The 25,984-nt window shown below is 53.3% G+C and overlaps 3 protein-coding genes across 8 annotated transcripts; 1 reads left to right on the top strand and 2 right to left on the bottom strand.

Annotated features, from left to right (window-relative positions):
* Positions 1–295: 295 nt before the first annotated feature.
* DKKL1 (dickkopf like acrosomal protein 1) lies at positions 296–5,072 on the bottom strand. 3 transcript variants are annotated; one of them, XM_069457937.1, is made up of 5 exons: positions 4,945–5,072; positions 4,485–4,656; positions 3,873–4,013; positions 3,646–3,738; positions 296–693 (listed from the first exon to the last, which is right to left on the bottom strand). In XM_069457937.1, exons 2-5 carry the CDS (start codon positions 4,635–4,637, stop codon positions 382–384), a joined length of 699 nt encoding a protein of 232 aa, XP_069314038.1. In that variant the 5' UTR covers positions 4,638–4,656; positions 4,945–5,072; the 3' UTR covers positions 296–381. The 3 variants fall into 3 exon arrangements, with proteins under 3 accessions (XP_069314038.1, XP_069314039.1, XP_069314040.1); XM_069457938.1 differs by having other exon boundaries at positions 5,038–5,072; XM_069457939.1 differs by lacking the exon at positions 3,646–3,738.
* A 1,379-nt stretch (positions 5,073–6,451) lies between these two features.
* On the top strand, positions 6,452–20,311 carry TEAD2 (TEA domain transcription factor 2). 4 transcript variants are annotated; one of them, XM_069458478.1, is made up of 13 exons: positions 6,452–6,534; positions 8,019–8,256; positions 8,638–8,702; positions 9,184–9,246; positions 10,464–10,475; positions 10,700–10,807; positions 10,911–10,969; positions 13,390–13,454; positions 14,558–14,700; positions 16,008–16,181; positions 17,759–17,926; positions 18,607–18,759; positions 19,505–20,311. In XM_069458478.1, the coding sequence occupies exons 2-13, from the start codon at positions 8,025–8,027 to the stop codon at positions 19,616–19,618; spliced, it is 1,356 nt and encodes a 451-aa protein (XP_069314579.1). In that variant the 5' UTR covers positions 6,452–6,534; positions 8,019–8,024; the 3' UTR covers positions 19,619–20,311. The 4 variants fall into 4 exon arrangements, with proteins under 4 accessions (XP_069314579.1, XP_069314582.1, XP_069314581.1 ...); XM_069458480.1 differs by having other exon boundaries at positions 6,482–6,494; positions 19,505–20,239; XM_069458479.1 differs by lacking the exon at positions 6,452–6,534 and adding an exon at positions 7,361–7,479.
* CD37 (CD37 molecule) lies at positions 20,305–25,220 on the bottom strand. Its single transcript, XM_069458482.1, has 8 exons — positions 25,068–25,220; positions 24,884–24,956; positions 23,905–24,029; positions 23,728–23,802; positions 22,758–22,862; positions 21,864–22,082; positions 21,471–21,554; positions 20,305–20,639 (listed from the first exon to the last, which is right to left on the bottom strand). The coding sequence occupies exons 1-8, from the start codon at positions 25,134–25,136 to the stop codon at positions 20,562–20,564; spliced, it is 828 nt and encodes a 275-aa protein (XP_069314583.1). The 5' UTR covers positions 25,137–25,220; the 3' UTR covers positions 20,305–20,561.
* Positions 25,221–25,984: the final 764 nt, after the last annotated feature.

The raw sequence follows: 25,984 nt of genomic DNA, 5'->3' as shown, positions 1-25,984 counted from the left end.
AACATATGTGCACATACAGTAATAAGAACTAACACAGGGGCCAAGTGGACAGACAGGCCTGGAGTGAAAGAGTTGAGAGCTGCAAGGGCAGACAGGGCTGGTGGTGACAGGGTTGGGGATGGAGTGGAGGATGGGGCTGGAGGTGACAGAGTTGCTCAATAGAAGACAGACAGACTCTGAATGAGAAAATGGAGCCTGGAGACTTAGGCAAGAGCTAGCACAGCCAGATGTCATGCTCAGGGGTACGGTTGGGGGGATCGGCTTGGGGACAGATCCTGAAAGGAGATGGTGTTGCAGATGTACAAAAAAACTTTATTTCCATATGGTACTTGGGGTGGGGCCTGGCAGGGGGTACATGCAGGTGCTCCCTGGTCCCCACCCCTATAGCTGCTGGGAGGGTCTGAAGATGTATAGGAAATGGGTCTTGCGGGCCGGCAGCCTGGCATGGGAGGAGCTCTGGGTCCCCTCTTCGAGGACGTCCTCATGGGTGCCTTCACGGAGCCCATCCCGGATGGCCTGCAGGCGGTGTCGCTTCTCACTGAGCCAGTGGCTGCGCTCTGGGACATGCTGGTGGGGTTTCCGCCGTGGCAGTTTCAGGATCCAGAAGGCCACCCGGGGATGGGGCTCTGGGTGCCAGCTGTCCATGGCCTTCTGGATGGGCAACAGGGCCTCTTTCTCCTCCATCCTGGGTACCTGGGAGGACAAACAAGGAGACCATGTCTGGCCGGGCGCGGTGGCTCAGGCCTGTAATCCTAGCACTCTGGGAGGCCGAGGTGGGCGGATCGTTTGAGCTCAGGAGTTCGAGACCAGCCTGAGCAAGATTGAGACCCCATCTCTACTAAAAATAGAAAGAAATTATATAGACAGCTAAATATATATATAGAAAAAATTAGCCGGGCATGGTGGCACATGCCTGTAGTCCCAGCTACTCGGGAGGCTGAGGCAGGAGGATTGCTTGAGCCCAGCAGTTTGAGGTTGCTGTGAGCTAGGCTGACGCCACGGCACTCACTGTAGCCCGGGCAACAGAGCGAGGCTCTGTCTCAAAAAAAAAAAAAAGGAGACCATGTCTCACTCCAAACAGCAACCCCAGGCTGCTCAGCCCTCACTGGCTTATTCAACCCACTTTGCAGCTGACAGGGTGCTTTGGGCATTAAAAATCCCTCTGTAGGGTTTACACTTTTGGATTAAAAATATTCCAGGGTTTATGGAATACTTTGGGATTGAAAATATGTTTGGAGAGGTTTCAAAGGGAGGTATAACGGAGCACTTAAGGGTTTATAATGCCTGTTGGGATTACAAAGTACTTTAGGATTAAATACTCTCTGAGGTTTAGAAAGCAGCAGTTTGAAATGTATAAACCACTTTGGGACTAAAAGCTCTTGGGTTCATTAAAGAATCATGGCCATAAATGCAATGTGTTATCCTTGATTGAATCCTGGATCAAAAATAAAATCAGCTTTCAAGGACAGCTTTGAGCCAAGGGAGGAAATTTGAATATGGACTGAATGTCTATTCTGTCCTTGCTATTCAGAGTGTGGGCTGTTGTTGTTAGGCAGCAAATTAGTGGGTCCCACCCCACCCAGACCTACTGAATCAGGACCTGCCTTCTAATAAGTTGAGGTGTGAAAAGCCCTGTAGGAAATTATGGGCTGAACTGTGTCCTTCCCAAATTCATATTTTGAAGTTCTGACTTCCAATACCTCAGATCGTGACCTTACTTGGAAATAGGATCATTGCATATTTAATCAGTTAAGATGAGGTCATTAGGTTGGGTTCTAATCCAATGTGACTGGTGTCCTTATGCAAAGGGGAAATTTGGACATGGAAATGCACACAGGGAGGATGCCATGTGAGGATGAAGGCAGAGATCAGGGGATGCTTCTACAACCAAAGACCATCAAAGATGGCCAGCCCCCACCGAAAGCCAGGAAAGAGGCACAGAACAGATACAGATTCTCCCTCAGCTCTGCAAGGAGCCAGCCTTGCTGACACCTTGATCTTGAGTGCATAGCTTCCAGAACTGTGACATAACAAACTTCTGTTGTTTAAGCCACCCAGTTTGTAGTATTTGTTATAGCAGCCATACCAAACTAATGCAGGAATAACAGTTTGATAGCAACATTTTCTTGCATGTCAAAACGGTACTGTGGTCTTGTGGGAAAATATATTATTATTATTATATATTTTTTTGAGACAGGGTCTCTCTCTGTCACCCAGGCTAGAGTGCAGTGGCATCATCATAGCTCACTGCAACCTTGAACTTTAGGCTCAAGAGATCCTCCTGCCTCAGCCTCCTGAGTAATTGGGACTACAGGCAAATGCCACCATGCTTAACTAACCAAAAAAATTTTTTCTTTGTAGAGATGGGGTATTGCTATGTTGCCCAGGCTGATCTTGAACTCCTGGCCACAAGGGATCCTTCCGCTATGGCCTCCCAAAGTGCTGGGATTACAGGTGTAAGCCATGGTGCCCAACTGGGACTATTATTATTCTTAGGAGATTCTGCTCAAGTTATTTAGGGGTGAAGTGTCATGATGTCAGCAATTTACTGTCGCATGGTTCTGAAATAAACAAATAAAAATAGATGAAATCTGGCAAAGTGTTAATAAGGTGAATCTAGACCAAGGGTTCTCAACTGAAGTCTGGAGACATTTTGGGGTGTCACAACTGGTGAGGGTGGGGATGCTACTTCTGCCTAGGGGGGAGAGGCCAGGGATACTGCCAAACATCCTACAGTGCACAGGTCAGCCTCCACAACAAAGGATTATCCAACCCCAAATGCCAGTGGTGCCAAGGCTGAGAAGCTGTGGTCTATGGAAAAGAGAATACAGGCATTTTCATGGTATTACTTGAAAAAAAACTCACACTTTTCTGTAGGTTTGAAATTTTTAAAATAAAAAACTGAGAGGGTATTAGGTGTATGGGAACCATATAGATTTATCAAGAACTATGGGATTCTTAAAACTTTTTGGGAATAAAAATACGTTGATATTTGCAAAGCACTTTGTGATTAGAATCACTCATTAGTTTACAAAAGGTGAGATACCCAAAGGATTTGGAGTTCATAAAGCACTTTGAAATTAAAAATCACATTTAGAAGTTTACAAGGGAGAGGTTTACCAAGCACTTTGGGATAGATTAAAAAATACCCTGGGCCAGTGTGGTGGTTCACGCCTGTAGTCCCAGCTACTCGGGGTGCTGAGGCAGGAGGATGGATTGACCCCAGGAGTGTGAGGTTGCAGTGAGCTATGACAATGCCATTGCACTCTAGCCTGGATGACAGAGTGAGACCCAGTCTCAAAGAAAAAACAAAGTTCTCTGAGGTTTGCAGAATACTTACTTGAGGTTTATGAGGCTGAAGCTTTACCAAGCAATTGAAATTGAAAGCACTTCTGGGTTTATAAAACAGTTTGGCACTCACAAAACCCTCTGGGGTTTACTAAACAGTTGGGGATGTATTCTGAGGTTGTAAACCTCATTTCTCAGAGTTGGTTTGTCCCTTTTGAGAAATGACAAAAACTGAGCCCCAGAAGGAGGAAGTTCCACACAGAGGGAGGGAGGGGGAGGGTCAACTCCTCTTACTCTCCTCCCAAACTACAGAAAATGTTGGGGCCTGGACACTTTGAGGGTGGGGCATGTCCAAACCTTCCAGTCACCCTCCAAGCTTCCCTCTGATGGCTGGATGGATGCCACCACTTTCTCGGAGATCAGCACTTCTCCTGTCTTGTTGTCAGTCACCTGTGAGGATTGGATGACACAGTGACAGCAAACCCACTTCCCCCCTCTGCCCTCCTTCCCTCTGGACATGTACTGTAGCATGAGGGATTAGGGGTCAGGGGGAGATTCCAGCAGAGGCGTTTCTGCATAGGCACCTTGTCAATCTGGAGGTGGCTGGAGAGGGTGTTGTTACCCAGACGGCGCTCATGGTTCTCCTCTTGGTGGTAGTTCCTGGGGAGGCCCCGAAAGTCCATGGGGGCAGAGAAGAAACTGTCCATGTCCTGAAGCAGGTCATCCTAGGGTCGGAGAGGGACTGGTGAGCTGCTGGACCTCAGGTAACCCCAGTACATTTGCAGCACTGCCAGGATACCCTTGAGGTCTTGCCCCATGTCTCACCCTTCCCCTTCCTTCTCTGTCCTCTGATGCTTAGGGCCTAACTTCTGTCCTATATCTCCCATTGTTTCTGTTCCCCATTCCATTGCCTTAGTACTCCTGCCCCGCATCTGTCCCATTGTCTCTGTCCCCATCCCTCTCTCCTCTTGTCTCTTTGTTTTTCTCCACTCTATTATCTCTGTCCCATCTCCCTCTCTCCTTGTCTGTTACCTTCTCTCTCTTTTATCTCTTGGACTCCCTGTCGCCCTGTCTCTGTCCCTCTGACTCCCTCTCTTCCTCTTTGTCCCCGGCTAGCCCCAACCCGTCTCCTACTCTGTCTCCTTGAATCTCTTCTATGTACCTCTTGTTTGCCACCAACCCCCGCCATAGCTTACTTTCATGAAAAGTCGGCTGAAGCTTTGGAGTAGGTTCTGGAGGCTTAGAAGACCCAAGGAGCTCTCCTGGGCGTCAGCATCGCGGATAGGGGCTGCAGTGGAGGGGGGCACCAGGGCAGAGAGGAGCAGCAGCAAGACCAGCGGTTGCCACATTGCGGGGCGAGCGGGGAGGCTGTGGCAAGGGTAGGGGTTAGAGTCCCCGCCCAGACGAGGCCCCGTCCCCGCAGTGGCCACGCCGCCACCAAGACACCCTTCTCCTGCTCCTTGCCCATGCTGTGTCCCCAGTCCAGGCAACTCCCCACATCACACCCATTTCCCCCACTCCATTTTTCTTCTACTCCTACCCCCTCCATCCTGCCACAGCCCCCTACTCCCAGGCCGGGCTCTTCTGCGTCCTGCCTCACACACTGATCTCATTCCTCATTTTCGCCCACATTCATACTCGGATCTCATTCCTCACCTTCTCCCACGTCCCGCCCCTTCTTCTGGGCCTCGTCCTTGTACTAGACCACAGCTCGGTCACCGGACTACCAGACTCCAGCGGCCCACAGACTGTTAAATCCAAACAGTTCTGGGCTCGAGCCCAGGCGGGGTACCTGGAGCGTTGGATGCGCTCCGCGAGCCCTAGCCACGCCCCTAGGACTGACCACGCCCCCATCTGCTTACCTCACCCTTGTACCCCGGTCTTTGCTCCATGGCCACACCCCTTAGCAGGAGCCACGCCCCTCATTCTTCATTACCACACCCCTTAAGCCAGAGCGGCCTGCTCATTCCGCTGGCCACACCCTTATCGTCAGACCACGCCCCTGAAGGTTGACCTCAGCCGGGAAGCCAGCGACCCTGCTCGTCCTCTTGTCTGATCCCCGCCCTAGCGTTGGAGTCCCACACCAATCGCAGATGGCCACGCCCCTTAATGAGTCACGCCCCTGCACCTGGGCCACGCCTCTGTGCCCCACATTGTGCCCCACATCTTGCCCCGAGCGCCCTCAGTTTCCTTCCTCCCTCTGCTCGCGAGACGCCGGAGTCTGAGCAGTCTTTCTAGTTCTCTCGCTCTTTAATTTTATATCTCTGAGCCTTTCTCCGTGTCCCTGCTCGTTTTCCCGTTCCGGTTCCACTAAAAAGCCCCGCGATCTCCGGAAACCCTAAGTCCAGTCCTGCAGGAACCTGGAATTAGGGCTCCCTTCTTCCTCAGGATCCCAAGTGGGGACCCAAGCCCCCTCTAGTCTCGTGAGTTTGAGCACCCAGCCCTTTCGACCTTAAGGAACCGGACCCCAATCCGCCTCTCCTCAAGCACCCAGGCTCTCTCCCGGTCCTGGGACAGCCGCCACCTCCAGTCCACTAGTGCGTGTGGATGCGGGAGTCTTCACCTCCGTGAGCCTCCAACAAACTCTCGGGGGTCTTAACCACGACTATTAACTGTGGCCTCGAGGCCAAAGGAAACCGTGTTGTCACAGGAATCACTGAAAATCCTTCCCCGTACCCCAATCCTCAAAAATGTACTTGGGGCTGAACAGTAAAGATTCTTTGTGTTGGTATCACTTCCATAGCCCCAACACACACACACACACACACACACACACACACACACACTGGGTGGTAGACAGGAGTCCAGGCCCCAATCCCTCTCCTCCCTCAGACTAGGAGCCCATGTCTCCAGCCCCCTCCTCCCTCAGACCCGGAGTCCCAGCTCCCAGCCTCCTCCCTCAGACCCAGGTTTCCTGGCTCCCATCAACCTCTCCCCTCAGACCTGGAGTCCAAACCCCCAATCTCCTCCTCTCCCAGGGACCCAAGCATCCAAATCCCGAGTTCCCACCAGCCCCCAGATAGACTTCATCTCTCCCAAGGCAAAAATCCTCCCCCAAACTGTCACGGTCGGATCCCCTCTCCCACTGTCCGCCGCCTGGGCCCGCCCCCCCTGCGGTCCCTCCCACTTTTCCCAAACAAAGCTCCCGGCAACTTTCTCCCTGGCCGCGCCCCGCCCGCCGCGGCTCCCCAGCCCCAGGCCGGGAGGTAGGAAGGCGCCGGCGGGAGTCGGGGGTCCCGCTTTGGGGTGTGTGAGTTGGGGTGGGAAGTTCCTCGCTATGAGGTGAGGTGCGTGTCGTGGGACCAGCGCTGAATTGCTCACCGCGCTCTTTTTGCCTGGGGCCCCGAGTTTGCGCTGGTGTCCGAGCCTCTGTATGGAGCTGGAACTTTCGCCAGACTTAGGGTGTTTGTGGATGGGGCCGCGTCTGGGCGTGTAGTGCGCGCGGGAGTGGGCGAGGGCTGAGGACTCTGGCGGGCTGTGGGGGTGTGTGGATGTCTGCGGCAGTGTCAGTTGGGACTGAGAGGGACCCCGTGTGCAATGTGTGGGCTTCGGGTCCTCCTTACGGAGAAGGGAAGGCCTCCGAGGTAGCCGAGGGAGCGCTTTAGGGCTTTCTGGGTCTTCAGTCTTGTCTCTTCAGGGGTATGGGGCTGGGGCGGGAAATTAGGGGGGACCTTTCTTACTCGGCTCCACCGTCCCTTTGTCTGGCCACATGGGGGAGGGCTGGGCTGGGAGTTTGGCCTACGGGGGTCCTGAGCGCCGCAGCGCCACTGGGCTCCGACTGGGGTCTTTGTCTGCCAGGGTCTGAGGGAGGAGAGGAATGGGGGCCCTGGACCCTGGGGTCCTGGGAAAGCTGTGGAAGACATGGAGGCGGGATCTGACTGTGTTGGGAAAAGTTTTCCCTGTTCCTGGCCTCCGGAAAGTCACTGGGAACTTGAGTTGGATCTGAGCCCATGGCGCAGGGGGAGGGGAGGAGAAGGGAGGGGAGGGGCGGGACCGGGGGCCGGAGGGGAGTCGCCTGCTGGCCAGCCCCTCCCCTGATGGGGGTTGTGGGAAGCTGGGGGAGGGGACGCCTGGGCCCTTTGTTCTGGCTCTCCTGATGGCAGGGCGCCCCTGCCCCCCAGCCTGTGATCTTGTGGGTCTTTCCTGGTCTTGGCCTCAGTTTCTGTCCTGAGTCTCTGCCTCTCTTTCTGGGTCTCCCCTTATGTCTAGGTCTCTGTGGTCCTCTCTCTGGATCTCTGTCCCCTTCTGCCCGGGTCTCTATCTCTCTTTCTGTGTCTCTATATCCTTGTCTCTCTGGTCTCTGTCCCCTTCTCTGTGGGTCTCGGTTTCTTCTTTCTAGATCTCCTGTCAACCTTACTTGGGCCTGTCCCCTTTTCTTTTCTAACAGCTGCTGCTCACATCCTAGCACCTGTTCCTGGGGTAGGACTGGGATAGTTGCACCCACACCCTCCTTCTCTGCAACTAGCTGTGACTTCCATCGTCTCTAAAACCAGGAATCCATACCCAAAGTTTTAGCCCTCATGGGCCCTGGGCATTGGTCTGGGGTAGTCACAACTTCATCACAATCCAGTTCCTCTACAAACTCAGAAGAGAACACTCACACCCTAAGCTTTTCCAGAAATCCAGCCCCTTTCTCCTCCAGGACCCAGTAGTCTGGACCCCCAGCCCTCAAGCTTCAAGTTCCTCGAGGGGGGGTCAGGGGAAGCTTGCTGAGCTCTGTGTTCCTCCAGGCCCAGATGGGGGAACCCCGGGTTGGGGCCCCCCTGGATGATGGCAGCGGCTGGACGGGCAGTGAAGAGGGCAGTGAGGAGGGTACCGGCGGCAGCGAAGGGGCTGGAGGAGATGGGGGTCCGGATGCAGAGGGTGTCTGGAGCCCAGACATTGAGCAGAGCTTCCAAGAGGCCCTGGCCATCTACCCGCCCTGTGGGCGCCGGAAAATCATCCTGTCTGATGAAGGCAAGATGTATGGTGAGTCCACCTGTGTTTTTTTGCTCTGGTCCCCACCGATTAATAATGATAATGATCAGCACTCATGGAGCTCTAAGTGCTGCTCAGGTAAAAATACATTATATCCTCACAGCGACTCTCAGTAGGAGCTAGCATCACCATTTGTACAGATGCGGAAACTGAGGCACAGAAAGGTTAAATGATTTGCTTAAGGTCACGGAGCTGGTACATGATCAAGCTGGGATATGAACCCAAGCAATCTGGCTCCCATATAGCCGAGGAGACCTGCAGGCCAGCTGCTGCAGACCTTTGGGGACTATTGCTGCTCTCTTCTTTCCTAGTTTCCTGTCTGTTGGGAAGTTCTGCTGAAGGTCTAACTCTGTTCTGTCTTTGACTCTTCAGGTCGGAATGAACTGATTGCCCGCTACATCAAGCTGAGAACGGGGAAGACCCGAACTCGCAAACAGGTCTCAGAACTGAATTGTGGGCTTCTCTCTGGGATGGGCCTATCTTCTTAGGGGACATCCTTGTATGGGCAGGTTCAGGTTCAAGGAGGATCTGGTTCATGTGCTTTTGTCTGTCGTCTTGGCATGGCTGTCAGTGTGCTCTAACTGTGCCTGTTTTGGGATAGTTTTCCTAGCAGTTGTGTTAGAACCAGAGAGTCAGAGAGACCAAAAGAGCCAATGAGAAAGCAACGGGGAAGGGGACAGAGGCCTGGGTTTGCTGGATCTGGGGAAAATCAGTGGAGTTAGCAAGTTCCTGGAAAGAATAGCCTTTGCGGACATACCTGCGTTCACATCCTCCTGAGATGGCTAGCACCATCTATGTGTTTGTCATCTTTCATGTTCTAGCAGCTCAGTGGGGCACCTGGAGGAAGGGAAGGGGGAGTGAGTGCCAGGGGAGGGTGGTGGCTGTGGCCTGAATCTGCTTCTCTGTTGATCCCTCCAGGTCTCTAGTCACATCCAGGTTTTGACCCGAAGGAAATCAAGGGAAATCCAGTCCAAGCTGAAGGTAGGGACCAAGGCAGACATCCTGAGAGGGAGACAGAGACTTAGAGAGAGAGGAACAGAGACCTAGAGGCAGAGGGGGACAGGGCCCAAGAAAGAAGGGGACAGAGCCCCAGAGAGAGGAGGGCAGAGACCCAGGGAAAGGGGGATAGAAACTTATAGAAGGTGACAGAGACCCAGAGAGAGGAGGACAGAGACTTACAGACAAATGGGGACAGAGCCCCAGAGGGAGGGTGGCAGAGACCTGGGTGGGGGACAGAGACTGAGAGAGAGGGTGACAGAGACCCAGAGTGGGGGACTTCTGTAGATAGGGCGGGGGTACAGACACCGATGGTCGGGGGTCAGTGGCCCAGCAAGAGGGGGTGGGTAGAGACCCTGGATAGGCAGAGAGCGCACAGAGGGAGGGATGAAGATTCAGCTTAGGACAGTATGAAGGATGGGCCATTAGTCCTCTCCTTGGCTACTGTTGTCACCCCCTTCCTATCCCTCTTCTCCTTTTGCTCTTCCTGGAGGTCTCATTTCTTCTTTCCTTTCATGCTATGAAGATCTCCTCTTTGTCCCCTCTGGTTTATCTTTCCATTTCCTGGCCCCATGTGCCCTGCCTGCTCTTTTTGTTTCCAGAAACCTTCATTTCCCATTAGAGATTCTTATATCCATTTTCTTTTCTTCATCCTTTGGATTTTCTGTTCCCTCTTGGCCTGACACCCTCATAGTCTACCCTTCTGGGTGTGAGGGGATTTTTTTGTCTCTTCCTTTGAACTTGAGGATAATCACTTCCTGTTCTTTTTTGTACCCAGAAGCCTTCCTTTCCTTTCTCTCTAGGTCTAAAAACCTTCCCTTCCGGTCTTTCCTGGACCTCTCTGTTCTCTCTCTGTTCTGTCTGGACTAGGAAACATTCACCTCCTATTCCTTCTGGGTTTGAAATTCTCATTTCCTGTTGCTTGGGCATCTGGAAATCTCTACTCTGGCTTTTTCTTGACCTAGAAAAAGACTCATTACTGTCTTTTATCCTGGGCAGGGAAACCCCTTCTTCAGGCCTGGCCACTGTTACTTCCTACTCCATGCCCATCCTTTCACCTTTGTCCCCTGACCCCCATTGTTCAGCTCAGGGCGGTGGGACTGTGTGGGCTGGTCGGGCAGGGAGGTGAGGGAGTCTAGGCCTCACTTCCTAAGTCATGTTTTCTTTCCTCCTTTGGCACCCTCCCCCACCTCCATGGGCAGGCCCTGAATGTGGTAAGTCCCCCTGCCCATCCTCCCACCCACTCTCATTCCAGACAACTGCCCCATCCAGGAGGAGGGGCAGAGGGCTGTAGTGAGAAGGGTTCCACCCTTTCCCAGCCCTGTGCCTTGACTCCTCATCTCCGCATTGCCCCATCCTGGCCCCACCCCGCCATTGTCCCACCCTTGCTATGTTGACTGGGACTTCCCATTAACAGGAACCTTCACTTTTCCTCCAGGACCAGGTTTCCAAGGACAAGGCTTTCCAGACCATGGCTACCATGTCCTCAGCACAGCTCATCTCGGCACCTTCCCTGCAGGCCAAACTGGGTCCTGCTGGTCCTCAGGTGGGTGGCCTGGGCTGGGGATTATGGGACTTGGGGCTGGAGGGATGGGGCTGCAGTTGCCAACAGGGGACTGACCAACCACCCTTCCTTATTTCCTCTCCAGGCCTCTGAGCTTTTCCAGTTTTGGTCAGGGGGCTCTGGACCCCCGTGGAATGTTCCAGAGTGAGTACTTTGTGTCCTGTCTCCACACCTGACCCCCCCACCCTCACACCCCCCAGAGAACTTTCTCACTTCATTTTCTAGTTCCCATTTTCCTTTTGAACACAGATTCTGGAGGCAAGCTATCTAGATTTGAATCTGACCTCTGCCCTCTATTGGTTATGAGCCTTGGGTAGGTGACTTCAAGGCTCAGAGCCTCAGTTTTCTAATCTCTAAAATGCGGATAATAATAGTACATCCCTCACAGTTTCATTGTTGGAATAAATGAGTTTAACACATGTACAATTATTAAGATAGGACCTGGCACGTAATAAGTGCTCAAGACTAGGTGTGAGCTGGGATAGTGAGGAGGGGCCTGGGCAGAGGGAGTTGGGAGGGGGAGGGACGGGGCCAGGGGTGTTTGCCTGGGAAGGAGGAAGGAGGCAAGGATAGCATCTAGGGTTTGCCTAGGGTCGGTGGGACTGTCTGGAGATATGCAGCCTGGGGAAGAAGTGGGTTTTGGGGTGAAATGAGCTCAGCATGGGACTCGATCAGTGGGAGGGGCCTAGAGGACATCCATGAGATAGTGACCCCCAAGTAGTATTGTTCTGGCCCCAGAGGCTCATGGGAAGGAAGGCTTGTTTCCATCCCCATTGAGGTGGTTCTTGGACCTGAGGGTAGAATAGGGGTTATTGTCCTCTCTTAGGCTCAGAAGGAAGAAAATGGGTCCCAGAGGTACATGGGATTGTTCTTTTCAGCTCTGAGAGGGCCCTGAGGGTGACAGGATGTGGTTCTAGTCTAGAGGAATAGGAATGGGCCCCAGAGGCTCATGGGAAATGCCCTTTTCAGCCCAGACAGGAACTAATGGATCCAGGCTGGGTGTCAGTAAGGCAGTGGCCGCAGGACAATGCGGCAGGAGTGTTCAGGATATTGATAGAGGAAGAGTGAAGCGACAGGCTATGGGGTCCAGACTGGGAGAGAAGAAAGTTCACTGGGGAGCTGCGGCTGCGTGGGGACCCAGGAAAGCATCAGAACAAGTCCCCAGGAGCTGAAGGAACCGCAGGTTTGCAGGGGAGGGGCCGAGCTGGAAGGAGGGGCGGTTCCGCAGGCACTGCACTGGGGAGATGGGTGTTGATTAAATCATTACCTGCATAAACACACAACCAGAGAGTATGTGAAGTGCTGTGAAGAGACACAACAGGTTCTAGGGTGGAGGAGAAAGTTCTGGGGGTTTCTTTGAGAAGGTGACATTGAAGGTTGAATAGGACTTGGCCAGGTGAAGATTGGGGGTGGGAATGTTTTAGGCAGAGAAAACAGCATACGATAGCATGTGACAAGGCCCTGAGGTAGGAAGCTTGGTGGGCTCCACGAGGCGAGAGAAGGCCAGCATTAAGCAGTTGGTCAGTCAAAGATTTATTGAGTGCCTACTAAATGCCTGATATTGTGCTTGGTTTGGGGACACAACAGTAAATAAGATAGACGGAATCCCTGCCTTCGTGGAGCTTTATGTATTTGTGGAAGGGACGAGACAGACAATAAACATGTAAACAAATAAGAATTAATAAGAAAAGGGATAAATACGAGAAATAAAGAAGGCTGTATGAGCTCTATTTTAGACAGGGGTCAGGAAAGGTCTTTCTGAGGAGGTGGCATTTGAACAATGGCTTTGATGGCCGACCCTTGACCTCTTTCCTGACCTCTGACCACCATGTCCTATCTCCCTGACCTCTGACTTCTATGTCTCCACACCACCATCTCCTGGGCTACCTTTGAACCTCTAGAGCTGTGTTTGGTACTCCAGCCACTAGGCATATGCAGCTATTTTAATTAAAATTAAATAAAGTTTAAAATTCAGTTCCTTAGACATATCAGCCACACTAGTGCTCAGTAGTCACATGTGGCCAGTGACTGCTATGTTGGATGGTATAGATGTGGAACATTCCAACACACAGAAAGTTCTATTGGACGGTGCTGCCTCCCCACCCCAACCTTTGGCCTGATGGCCAATCTCCTGAACCCTGGTCATTTTCTTCCCACCCTCCCAGCCTCTCAGCCTCTTCTTTCTTCAAATTCCTCATCTTGTTCGTCTTCTCCCTATGTCCCAAAACCTGGTTTCTCTTCTCTTTCTGACATTTTGCAAGTGGTACAAAAATGTCATCATCAAAAGTAGCTTTGTGGTTAGTACTGACCTGGGTTCAAGTCCAGACTCCATTGCACCCCAGTGGTGTGACTTTGGGCAGATCTGTGCCTCAGTTTCCTCATTTGTAAAATGAGAAGAGCAGTAATTCTACCTACCCTATAGGCTGTGAGGCTTCCATGACATTGTGCACGGAGTAGCCTAGCACAGGGTCTGGCTTGTTGTGGCCTCTAATTAAACATTAACTGGTATAAGTAACATCTTTCTACCTTGCTGACCCCTGGCTTCTGCTTCCTTTTTCTCCCAGCGTGAAGCCATTCTCACAGACACCGTTCTCCTTGTCACTGACTCCCCCAGCTACTGACCTCCCAGGTAAGAGCCTGCTCTCCACCCTCCCTTGGCTCCCATCTCTCTCCTTGACCACCACTGCCTTTCCTTCAACCTTCCATTAATCAGGGGACACATTCTTACTGAGGCTTAGCTCTGAGGCAGTGTGTGTGTCTGTATGGGGTGAAAAGTGAGTGGCAGAATTTGCAATGGTTAAGAGCAAGGTCTCTGTAGCCAGACACACACTGGTTTTGTGTTCTGTCACTTGTTAGCTTATGAGACATTGGGGAGGTGTATTAGCCAAGATTCTTGCAGGGCAAGTGATGGAAGCCTAAATCAGGCTAGCTGAAGCAAAAAAAGAAAAAGAAAGAAAGAACACTTTTTGATGTATCAGTTCAAGTAACTGACAGTTCAGAATGATGGCTTCAGGCATGGCTGGATCCTGAAATGGATGCTACTCAAGTAGCATTGGGAATTGCTTCGATCTGCTTTCCTCTGTGGTGGCTTCATTCCCAGGCAGGCTCAGCTCACGTGGCAGCAAAGATGGCTTCCAGACATCCATGCTGATATGGCCGTGAGAACTCACGTCAGTGAAAGAGGGAGTCCCTAGCTCCCCCAGGTTCTGCAGATTTATCAGTTAGGAATACTTTTGGCTGCAAGTAACAGAATGCCCAAATTAATAGTGCCTTACATAGTAAAGGCTTTAATGTAAATAATAAAGGTTTTAACTTTTTGTTAATTCCACATAACAAGAAGTCTGGAGGTGGGCTGCTCCTATGCTGGCTCTGTAGCTCAGCAATATCAGGACTGGCATTGCTATAGTTCCCCTGGCCTCTGTCTTACTGTCCTAAGATGGCTGTTGTGACTCCAGGCATTATGTTCCAAGCAGGATATTTGGACAGGGCAAAAGCTTTCTCCTCCCAAAGTTCTGTCTTTTTCATTCAGGAAGAAACTCCTTTCCAGAAGCCCCCCCCTAACGTCTCATTGGCCAGGACTGTGTCACATGGCCACCTCTAGCTGCAAGGGAGGCTGGGAAAGTGAGTATTTAGCTTTTTCAGCTTCTAAGTGGAGGCAGGCAAGAGAGAACAGTACCTGACATATTCAATAAATGTTAGCAATTTTTATTGTTCTTTCTTCTTTCTCTTTAGGGTACGAGCCCCCCCAAGCTCTCTCACCCCTGCCCCCACCTGCCCCATCACCCCCAGCCTGGCAGGCTCGGGCCCTGGGCACTGCCCGGTTGCAGCTGGTGGAGTTCTCGGCCTTCGTGGAACCGCCAGATGCAGTTGACTCTGTGAGTGAAATTTTGGGATAATCACTGAGGGATTTTTGGAATGTAGAGGGTGTCAGGGAGGGAGGGAGGGCATAGAGTAGTGGTTCTCAAACTTTAGCGTATATCAGAGTCATCTGGGGGCTTGTTAAAACAGAAATCACTGGGCCCCAATCTTTGAACTTCTGATTCACTAGACGTGATGTGGGGCTTGAGAATTCTGACAAGCTCCATGGTGGTGTTGATGTGGCTGATTCAGGGACCGTACTTGGAGAACTACTAGCGTAAAAGAACTGGAAGGTCATGGGGTCATGGGTTGGGAAGGTCAGAGAAGCTCTCCAGAACATCGTTCATTCAATCATCAAATATATTTGAGTTTCTACCATTTGCCAGGCTTTGTGACATGTGTAGGAACTTGGGATAGCAGATCTTATTTCTGGGCTTGAGCTTTTCCTGGGCTAGGATGGAAACAGATGCTGTACTAGTCAGGGTGGGCTGACTGTTGGAAGAAACAGCTCCCAACTCTTAGAGACTGAACACCATAGAAGTTACTCATGTAACATTTTAGTGTGGGTTTAGCAGGAGCCTTCCACACAGTGATTTAGGGATCCAGGCTCCTTTCATTTTGGCCTCTGCCATTTTCTACGGCTTCAGAATTTGCTGGGGGATTCTCTGCATCTGGCCAGCAGATGGAGGAGAGGAGAGAGTTAAGATTGTGCAGGAGGCCTTAAGATGTGTAAACTGTCACACCTGCTCACATCCCATTGGCCAGAACTTAATCATGTGGGCCCACCTAATTGCAAATGAGCCTGGGAAATGTAGTTTAGCACGTAAAGAAACACAGTTTTGTGAACACATAGCTGTCACTGTATAAACACCAATCAAAACACTAATATAAGCCTGGGCACAATGGCTTATGCTTGTAATCCTAGCACTCTGCGAGGCAGAGGTGGGAGGATCACTTGAGCTCAGGAGTTTGAGACCAGCCTCAGCAAGAGCGAGACCCTATCTCTACCAAAAATAGAAAAAATTAGCTGGGCTTGGTGGCACGTGCCTGTAGTCCCAGCTACTTGGGAGACTGAGGCGGGAGGATCGCTTGAGCCCAGGAGTTTGAGGTTGCAGTGAGCTATGATGATGCCACTGCACTCTAGTGGGAACAACAGAGCAAGACTCTGTCTCAAAATACCCAAAACCAAACAAACAAAAAAACCTTTCATCCCACTTGGAGTAAAAGGTAACATCCTTTCAGTTGCCCACAAGGCTTTGAGGCTGACCCCTGTTCCTGCTCTGTCCTCACCTCTGTACTCTCACCCTCACTCGCTCTGCTCCAGTACCAGAGGCACTTGTTTGTACACATCAGCCAGCACTGCCCCAGCCCCGGAGCACCCCCGCTGGAGAGTGTAGACGTCCGGCAGATCTATGACAAATTCCCCGAGAAAAAGGGTGGTCTTCGAGAGCTGTACGATCGTGGGCCCCCACACGCCTTTTTCCTGGTCAAGTTCTGGGTAAGTTCCAGCAGCAAAAGCAAAAGTGCGCGTAAATCATGTGCCAACCCAGCTAAGGCCTCTGGCTCTAGGGATGATAGAGCCCGGTGTCAGCCTGGCCCTTACCAGTCAGTTCTCATGGCTTGGAGTGTCAGCCCCTTTGCTGGCCCCCAGGGTGGGACGGAGACACTTGAGCCTTCCCAAATCCCACTGGAGTTTGCCACACCCGGTCATGTGACTAATATGGCCCTGGGCATTAGTGTGTCATGTTTCAGGCTGCCCCCATTCCTCACCTGACCACACTAAGTCTTGTTGCTCTCCCCTTAGCCAATGCAGTCATGGACGGTTCTGGTCTCTAAAGAGGGGATTGGGGCTTTGCTAGTAGGTTCCACCAGACCCTGTTGCTAGAGAATGTCTGGCTTTGTGCAAGTGATTGAAGGAGCTGGGGAGTGGCTTTGTAAAGTATTGTATCTATTTAACAGCCATCTATTGAATGCTTCCCGGGCCTGATACCAGGTGCTATGTATATAATTGTGACTAAGAGGGACCATCTTGGGTCTTTCATAGGCCTATTTGGTTTGGTGTCCAGTACAATGACTGTCACTATAGGGGCTCAATAAATATCGTGGGGGTGTTAACTCTTGAGTAACCAGTGCACTGGAGGAATGTTGTTTCTGAAAAGAAAGCCTGCTGAGGGCTTGAATTTTACTGGTCTTGCTGGACATGTGGTTGTTGTGGTTAGAAAGCTTTCTGGTGTGTGAAGTGGAGGCCCGAGACTGTTCTAGGGATGTGCTGCTGAGGTCTCTGGCATTGTCAGGGCTTAAGATAGGTCTCACCTGGTCCCAGGTCTGGAGAGTCACCCCATTAGGAAGCCCAGCTTCTGAAGGGGTTCAGGGGCTGGTAAGGCCTTCAGTTTTGCCTGGCTTCACAAGGCCCTGTTGCCAGAGTGATGGGTGGAGTCGGGCCTGTGAGCAGAGTGTTAGCAGCTAAAGTTAGGAAGAGGAAGAGGTGTGCCTCTCAAGGAGGTGTCTCAGACTAAAGTTGTGATGAGGTCTTAGGCTTCATTAGGCCCCATTTTACCTAATGACATTTGGCCAACTATCTATACACTTGGCCATTGGGTTTAGGGAAGGCCTCTGACCTCTGAGAATTGGCCGAAAGGGCTGGAGAAAGTGTTCTGGAGAGGAATCAGGCCTCCCCAGGCCCTTTCAGGCCGCCTTGCTTAGCCACTTGCCTTAGCAACCAGGGTTGTGAAGGGCCCTGGGGGAGGGCACCCAGCTTTAACCAGTTGCTAAGGAGTAACTACCTCCTTAGTAACTAGGCTCTTGGAAGGGGCTGAACTCTTGAGTTGGGGGCTTCAAGAGAAAAAAGGTGAATTCCAGGGCTCCTTTGGTTACTGGGGAGAGAGGGTCAAGACCATTTTGCAGACCCAGACTTCTCCAACACTGATGGGAGGGTGGATGCTCATGGAGAGCTTTGCAAGCTGAGGAAGGGAAGTGGGCAACTGCAGGTACAATGGGCAAACCGGCTATAGGACAGAGTCCCCACTATTTATAAGGACGTCTCCTCCAACTCATCTATGGCTTCCCATTTCCCAGGCGGACCTGAACTGGGGCCCAAGTGGTGAGGAGGCAGGCACTGGTGGTGCCAGCAGCAGCGGTGGCTTCTACGGAGTGAGCAGCCAGTATGAGAGCCTGGAGCACATGACCCTCACCTGTTCCTCCAAGGTCTGCTCCTTTGGCAAGCAGGTGGTGGAGAAGGTGGAGGTGAGGCTGGAGGGTGGAGCTCTGGGCGGGTGAGTGCCCAGCCACCTGCCACTCTAGGGGTGCAGAATAGACCAGAGCCACGATGGCTCAGGCATTTGGGGGTGTGCATGGTGGTGGTGGTGGGGCATCCCAGCCTCTTTGAGGGTTTAGTGCATAAGTTTGGAGCTAATATGGAGTTCAAAAGTCACAGGTAGGGATCACTTTGAGGGCTGAAAGGTAATGTGTGGTACAGAGATTTAGAGTCACTACAATTCAAAAGGTACTTATGGATATGGAGGAATTTGTAGGGCAAGAAGGTTCAGAAGTCACACTTGGAGATTGCTGGGGACTTAGAGGATCTCAAGGCCAGAGGTCATATGGAGTTTGGAGCTGTTGTGGAGGGGTCTTTGGAGGGTTTGGAGTGTATCTGAGGGCATGGAGGTCAGAGGAATTCAGAGGTCTTTGAGCATTCAAAGTATCACTTTATGGGGCCCGGGGGGTTCCTGGTTTGCAGGCTCAGAGATCCTGAGTTGGATACCCAAGGGTTCAGGGCTCTCTGCCTCTGGTCACTGTGGGTGGGATGATGGAGAGAAGATGACAGTGGGAGTGAGTATGGCATCAGAGAGGCACAGGTGGAGTTCCTGGGGTGACCCATGTGTCTCTCAGCCACTGCCCTCCCCACTCCCTGCCCCCTGGTTTAGACGGAGCGGGCCCAGCTGGAGGACGGGAGATTCGTGTACCGCCTACTGCGCTCGCCCATGTGCGAGTACCTGGTGAATTTCTTGCACAAGTTGCGGCAGCTGCCTGAGCGATACATGATGAACAGCGTCCTTGAGAACTTCACCATCCTCCAGGTGACATGCTGGAGCTGGGCCGAGCAGGGGCCCTGATGTGGAGGGGAGTGCCCACAACAGAACCCTTAGTCTAGGGGGACAGAGGCAGGGGGACCCCATGTTGGACCCTCAGCCCAGGGGACCCACTTACCCTTGGTACTGACACAGCAGGGACTCCAAAGGGAGCCCTCAGCCTAGGGCTTCTTTAACCGGAAACTGATGCAGTGGGGACCCCACAGTTGACCCTTAGCTTAGGGGACCCCTTCACCCAGAGAACTCAAGTGGTGGGGACTTCACATCACTCTCACATAAGGGGATCGATCCCTCCTTCTTTGGGGAAGCTGACATGGAGGCCACCTCAGGCAGATCCTCAGCTTCCCAGGGACCCTGACCTTAGCTCATGACGTGGTAGAAGCCCCTTTAACTTTGGGAAATGTGCTGAGGTAGAGACCCCTTGGCTGGGGGACCTGAAGTGATGGGGGTCCTTTTACCTGTGACATGGTGGAGACCCCTTTTACCTGGGGAATGTGATGTGGGGGAAACCCCATTAATTCTGAGACATGACACACTATCTGATGTGAGGGCCCTCAGCTTAGAGTTAACTCCCATTGCCCAGGGAACCTGACATTTGGGCATCCCTTTTACTTGGGGAACATGACATGGCAGGGACTTGTTTTGTGGGGGTGGAAAAGAGGTCTGCTGGGTGCACAGCAGTCCTTGCCCTCCCTTCCAAGCATAAAGCCCCTTCTCCTGGCCTCCCTGGCAGGTGGTGACAAACAGAGACACCCAGGAATTGCTGCTGTGCACCGCCTACGTCTTCGAGGTCTCCACCAGTGAGCGCGGAGCCCAGCACCACATATACCGCCTGGTCAGGGACTGAAGGGGGACCCCAAAACTGGCTCGCCCCCAGAACACTCTCCTCCCAGGAAGGACCCTCCAGCTCTCCTCATGCTACTTATTTAGGGAGGGGGCTGTGATTTAAAGGGGCTGACCTGAGAGGCCTAAGCAAAGGGGACCCCAAAACTTGGTTGGTGAGCTGAACAGGCTGGGACTGAGGAAAGAACAGACTCTGATAGTGGGACCTCACAGGGGGTGTCTGAAAGGACAGATCACTCCGGAGCATCAGGGATTGAGGACAGGAGTGAGACAACTTCCAGGTACACTTCTCAGCCTCTGACAGAGCCCCTCCCCCCTTCTGGATGTTTCCGAGGGCCTTAGTTACACAGTGGCTTGTCTCCCTTCCTGTTTTCCAGCTGCCCCTGCCCCTAAATTTCTGCCTCTCCCTACCACCCCTTGTATCACAAAGATTAACCCTTTTTGTGCAGGAGCAGAGCCAGGTGGGCCCTGGAAATATTTTTTAATATAATGAGATATTTATAAGGGTTATGACTTTATCTCAGCTGCACAAGCAATGGGGTGAGGCTTTGTAATCTCATCCCCTTCCTTCTCGTGAGCCATGAGCTAGACTGTGTTTCCTTCCCCCAACCCCAAAGTGTGTTGGTTTGTGTTCTGACAGAGGATAAAGCTATTTTACCAAAATGCACGGTATTTATTTGAGGTTTGGGTGAAAAGTAATCTTGTGGGAGGTGGTAGGCCAACAGATGAGGCAAGGAAATGAAGTATCTTTGGGAGCAGGAAGCTGGTGGACGGAAGCCCCAGGTCCCACAGGAGAGGTGACAGCAGCAGCCAGGCAGGCAGACACCTGGGTCCCCAGGGGAATGAGGTGGAGGGCTCACTGACTGTGGCGAACTGAGAATTAAACAAATATTTACAGATGGCACGGAAGTGCACTTGAAGCGGTCCAGGCGGGGGAAGGATGGGGCCTAGCGGTATCGAGCGAGCTGTTTGTAGACGTGGTCCAGGTTTCTGCACAGGAATATCGACAGCGTCATGAAGCCGAGCTACAGAGAAAGGAGACGCAGTCAGAGACATTTAGTGGGTGTTGGCGACAGTGTGTGTGATGAGCCTCCCCCGAACCAGGGAGAAAAGTCAGGGGTAGGACCCAGAACTGGACCAACGGGGCTAGAGAAGGGAGTGGTAGAAATGAGCGAGGATAGAGGGAGAACTACAGTAGGTGGAGAGGCAGGGTCGGGTTAGCGTCTGAGAAGGAGTAGGGTCGGAAGCACGCCCAAGGTTCTTTATTCTGGAGGCTCATCTGCCTCTCCCTCCGCCTTGGCCTCAGCCTCTGCTCCTGCACTCCCCGTCTCAGGCTGCTCCTCTTGATCCCACAGCGGCCAGGGCCCCAGGGCCATGGGCAGCTTGCCCTGCGGGGCCTTGTCCCCCCAGTTGGGGCAGGCATCCGCCATGCCCCAGCCACCCCATAGACTGCCGCTACGCCCGCTGCTGCTGAGCACGCCACAGCGCCCGCTCCCGCCCTCAGCGATCAGGCTGGGCCCGGGGCTGGAATGGTCGGTGCCCGCCACTGGCGGCTCGGGTTCCCGGCGGAGCGCCCAGCGCTGTAGCTGCAAGCTCAGCACCATGACACTCACCTGCGAGGAAACGGGAGGGCTATTGTGGCCAATAGCAGGAGGCTCTCACTTCGTACGGCCAATCAGGGCTCGCAGAAGCTAGGTCTCCGCCCCCTCGTCAAAGCGGGGCGGTGGGAGGGCTAGGATCCGCTAGAGCGCAGTCTCCCGGGCGTCTTAGAACAGACAACCCGAGGACGCGCAATCAAGGGCGGAGCCATCTCGGGATTATAGGGCCAATGGCAAGTGGGGGCGAGTCCAGATCACCTCAAGTAGACCGACGCCCAGACAGATGCCCACTATGGAAATGAGGTTGTTGTGCAGCCACTTCTGGAGGTTCTGCGCGCAGCCCTGGGGGTGTACAAGTAGAGTTCTTTCTGGGATTCTCTTGCAAGCCCAGACCCAGCGTTCTCCTCAGCTCCAGCCCTCGCCTTACTTTCAGGCACTGACCTGCTCCCCTAGTTACCAGGGTTCTCTAGTTTCCTTAATTCTACCCCTCCGCCTCACCTCTTCCAAGCCCGGCCTTTTCTTTATGCCCCGTCCTTCCTACAGACCTTGCCCCTTGCAGAGGGCTCCGCCCCTCCTGTTGCACCGTTCCCTTCCTTGTAGCCACTACCCTTCCCGCAAACCCCGCCCCGCCTCCAGAAGGCCCCGCCCCACCTCGTGGTAGATGGAGCTTTGTGCCGGGACGGTGCAGAGGTCTGTGCTGTAACGGGGTCGCACTGGTGGTCCGAGCCGGCTGAACTGGGGGATTGTGGAGTCGTTTGTCGCCGACAAGTTGTAACAGGAGCAGGGCACGCGGTGCGCCTCCGACTCGTTGCCTCTCAGGATGAGCACCGGGAACCAGTCCTGCGGAGAGTGCCAGCCGCAGCAGCGCAGCTAGGAGAGGAACACGAATCAAAGGGACTGGGACTGGAGAGATACGAGATGATGTTGGGGATCAGGGGACTAGGTGGTGGGTATGAGGTCAAATCGGGGAGCAGGGGGCTAAGTGGTGGGTGCAGGGTAGGGCCAATGGGCTGGGCTGGGGATGCGAAAGGGCCAGGGGACATTACTGGAACATGGAGCTGGGAGAGACGTGAGTGACGGATGGGGTGACTTGTGGCTGGGGAAAGAGCTGCAGAGAGGAGATTGGGTGGGCGGTGCAGTTCAGCCTCAGGGGACAGGTGAGTGGGAGTGCGAGGCGACGTGAGTGTCCAGGGAATGGAATCTCATCGGGGATGGGACCCGGTGGGAGCCAGAGTCACCATGGACTAGGACGCTGGGTCACACTAGGGTCTTGGGTGTAGGGACCCGACCACTTGGGGCTGGGCGGAGTCTCCTCGAGGCAGAGGGTGGAGCTACACCAGGGTCTAGGTACTGGGGCTGGGCCACGTTGGGGCCAGTTGTGTTATCATTTGGGGGCGTGTTGGGGTTGGGGTACTTTAGGGTTCTGGAGCTGGGGACTGAGGCCACGTCCGGGCAGAGTCTCCCTGAAGCACTAGATGAAGCCACATCGGAGTCCGGGATCTAGAGGAGGGGTGGGCGTCAGGGTGGAGTGGGAGGCCCACGCACCTGGAACTGCACGTAGTCCCAGCTCTCCTCAGCTGCCGTCTCCTCAGGGTTGGCGTGGTAGTTTTGGATGGTCTTCTTCACGATGTCCTGCACGCTTCGCTCCAGCTGCGAGGCCGAGAGTGAGGCAGGGCCGTATCTGCCTGGCCTCTTGCCTCTCTCAGGCTGTCTCAGCCCCAAGGGGTCCCTGAGTATCTTTGCGTCGGCCTCAGTTTCTCCCCGAATGTTTAGCTAGGTCTCTGTTCCTCAAGTCTGTCATTCTGTTTTTCCGACTGTCTAGGCTTCATTAGGTCTTTAGCTCTTCTTTGGGAGCTTCTGTTTCTCTCTCTCTCTCTCTCTCTCTCTCTCTCTCTCTCTCCCTCTGTCCCCTCCAGCTCCCCATCCCGTGTGTTTCTCTCTGGATGTCTTTATGTCTGTCCATGTCAATGTGTCTGTCTCTGACTCTCTTTAACTCTATCTCCCTCTCTGTGTCTCCCTGTCAGTCTTTGTATCCGTATCTCTGTCTTTCTGTCCTTTGCCTCTCTGTTGTTTCTCTCCCTCTCTCTGTCTTTTTTTTTTTTTTTAGACACAGTCTCACTCTGTCTCCCGGAATAGAGTGCCATGGCCTCAGCCTACTCACTGTAACCTCAAACTCCCGGGCTCAAGTGATCCTCTTGCCTCAGCCTCCTGAGTAGCTGGGACTACAGGAGTGTGCCACCACGCCCGGCTAATTTTTTTTTTTCTTTCTATTTTTAGCAGAGAAGGGTCTTGTTCTTTCTCATGCTGGTCTCGGACTCCTGAGCTCAAGCAATCCTCCCACCTGGGCCTCCCAGAGTGCTGGGATTACAGGCGTGAGCCACTGTGCCCAGCCTGTTTTTTCTCTCCATCTATGGCAGACCCTGTCTGCCTTTGTTCTCGGTCTCTCTCCACCCCCTCCCACAACTACTGCCCACCCGGTGCCAAGGTGTGGTGGTGGCAGCGACAGCGAGCTCACCCGGACTCGCTGAGTGGAGATGAGGATTCCCAGGGTGATCTGCGTGGCAAACAGCAGCAGCAGCATCCCAAAATACTAGGAGCAGAGTGGAGAGGTCAGGCTCAGCCCCCTCCCTAGGCCACTTTTGAAGGGGGGATTAGGAGTGGTCCTAGGGTTGGAGGGGGCTGGGGGACTCACCAGAGCCAGAAGGCAGCGGAGTTCCTTGAGGGCCCCCACACAACCCAGGAGGGCAAGGCCCATGGTGAGGATTCCCGAAATGGCCAGGATTTTGGACCATATCTGCAGAGGCACGAAGGACAAGCCTGGGAGAGGTGAGAGGCAGTGACAGTGAGCCTGGGGCACACAGTTCCAAGCAGCCCCATCCCCCACCCAGGCAGCCACCCAAGTGGAGAGCAGTATTCTGGGGGTCCTCTCTCTGGGCTCCTGGTGCCCCTGTCTCTGGGTTTCAGCCTTTCTCTGGGATGGTCCCTGTCCCACTGTGAGTCTGTCCCTTTTTGGGACTTTCTCCTCCTCATTCTGGGCCTGTTCCTCCCTCTCTGGATCTCTGACCCTCTCTTTTGCTCTCACTCTCTCCTTCCTCCTTCAGCTCCTCCTCATCCCCAGTATTTTCAATCCCACCACTTGTTCTGTGACATTGGCCCAGTCACTTAAACCTTCTGAGGACTAGTGGATAATGATATTTATTTCTCAGGGTTGAGGGACACATAGGAGCATGTGTTCAAGTCAGTCCTCAACACAGGGCAAACTCTTATTAAATATGAGCTACTAGGATTTGGACGATTGCTCCTATATTATTTTTCTGCTGTTATTAATATTATTTCTACTCTACTTCCTTGCTGCACGACATCCAGCAGGGGACTTCCCCTCTCAACCTCAAGCAAAAGGAAGGTTTGTGGGAGGGTCTGATGAGCAGCAGCAGAAGATGTGACACATAGGAAGTGCTTGAGAAATGGCTCTCGTCACTATTATTATTGATATGCACAACCCCGTTTGCAAGGAGAAAACACAGGCTCCGAGAGGTACAGCAACCACGAGCAGGGGACCGGAACTTGTGGCCTGCCTAGGGAATCGGGCATTGTGGACCTCCCTGGGACAAGGGAGACCCCAGAAAATCGCTCAAGGGGGAGGACCTCCCGATTGTCCCAGCCCCCCTCACCCACAAAGGACACGAAGCTGGTCTTGTCAATGAGTATCCAGATGCCGAAGCAGAAGATGAGGCTGCCTAGGACCTGGAGGGAGGAGATGAAAATATGGCGGGGGGGCGAAGCGGGGATGTGAGTGAGGTTTGGGGGTTGCGGCAGGGGCTGGGGCCCGGGCTGGGTAGCCAGGAGGCAACTCACGAAAAAGAAGAGGTTGAAAACGAAGAGGAAGTACTTGATGAGACTGAGGCAGCTCTCCTGGGCCGACATCTTCGCCTAGTAGGGGGAGTGATCAGCTTGAGGGACCGGACAGGTGTTGGCAGTGGGGGAGACAGGCAGAAAGACAGAGGCCGAGAGAGCGCGAGAGGCTGAGAGAGAGGGAGAAAGGAAGAACACAGAGAAAGAGGAAGTTCCAGGGGTGGGGCTCCACCCCCGCCCTGTTCACCCGAAGTGACTCTCTTCTCCGTCTCTGTCCCTGTCCCTGTCCTTGTTTCCCTCACTTGTCCTGCTGGGCATACACCCCAGTACCTGAGGGGCCTTAGAATTTGTAGGCACCAGGGACACATGGGGCAGTTCCTCCCACATCTCCATGGCTCAGGCCGTAGGATCCAAAGGGACTCTTGATCCATTCATACCCACCGCTGGGCACTGGGACCCCAGGTCTGGCCCTGGACAGCAGCCGACCTCACAGACACTCTGACCTCATGGCCTGCTCAACTCTGCCATGTCTACACCCAGCTGTGTTCCTCCTCCCCTGCCCTGGGTCTCTTGTTCCCACTGTCTGGGTCTCTGGGTCTTTTTCTCCCCCTCTTCTCTGTCCCCTTCTCAGAATCTCTCTCTCTGTCTCTGGGCCTCTTTCCTTGCCCTCTGGATTTCTGTCCTCCTGCCCCCTCAGTCTCTATCCTCCCTCTGTCTGGGTTTCTGGCGCTTTCTCTCTGGGTCCCTGTCCTCCTTTCACTCTCTGCCCCTCCCCCCTTGTCTTTGCCCCTGTCTCTGCATCCTGTTGTAGACCAGGGTGCTCCCATGTGCTGAGGGGCAGGGGCCGGGCACCTGGGGAAGTGAAAGTGCTGCAGACCTGAGGTGGAAATGTCCCTGGGAGTGTGGAGGGCAGCTGAGCG

This window comes from Eulemur rufifrons, chromosome 24 (assembly GCF_041146395.1).
Source record: "Eulemur rufifrons isolate Redbay chromosome 24, OSU_ERuf_1, whole genome shotgun sequence".
NCBI classification, from domain to species: domain Eukaryota; kingdom Metazoa; phylum Chordata; class Mammalia; order Primates; family Lemuridae; genus Eulemur; species Eulemur rufifrons.
This window is presented reverse-complemented; position numbering and strand designations above follow the sequence as displayed.

What these genes read in the sequence shown, in the direction of transcription:
- DKKL1 (XM_069457937.1), bottom strand. Translation starts at nt 4,637, where the DNA reads ATGTGGCAACCGCTGGTCTTGCTGCTGCTCCTCTCTGCCCTGGTGCCC. An exon ending in GCCACCTCCAGATTGACAAG is followed by an intron (nt 3,739 to 3,872) that starts GTGCCTATGCAG and finishes CAATCCTCACAG; the next exon opens with GTGACTGACAACAAGACAGG. An exon ending in GCTTGGAGGGTGACTGGAAG is followed by an intron (nt 694 to 3,645) that starts GTTTGGACATGC and finishes TTGTCCTCCCAG; the next exon opens with GTACCCAGGATGGAGGAGAA.
- CD37 (XM_069458482.1), bottom strand. Translation starts at nt 25,136, where the DNA reads ATGTCGGCCCAGGAGAGCTGCCTCAGTCTCATCAAGTACTTCCTCTTC. An exon ending in TTTTCAACCTCTTCTTTTTC is followed by an intron (nt 24,957 to 25,067) that starts GTGAGTTGCCTC and finishes TCCTCCCTCCAG; the next exon opens with GTCCTAGGCAGCCTCATCTT. An exon ending in AAAGCTCCATCTACCACGAG is followed by an intron (nt 21,555 to 21,863) that starts GTGGGGCGGGGC and finishes GTACACCCCCAG; the next exon opens with GGCTGCGCGCAGAACCTCCA.
- TEAD2 (XM_069458478.1), top strand. Translation starts at nt 8,025, where the DNA reads ATGGGGGAACCCCGGGTTGGGGCCCCCCTGGATGATGGCAGCGGCTGG. An exon ending in TGGGTCCTGCTGGTCCTCAG is followed by an intron (nt 10,808 to 10,910) that starts GTGGGTGGCCTG and finishes TTTCCTCTCCAG; the next exon opens with GCCTCTGAGCTTTTCCAGTT. An exon ending in AGGTGGTGGAGAAGGTGGAG is followed by an intron (nt 17,927 to 18,606) that starts GTGAGGCTGGAG and finishes CCCCTGGTTTAG; the next exon opens with ACGGAGCGGGCCCAGCTGGA.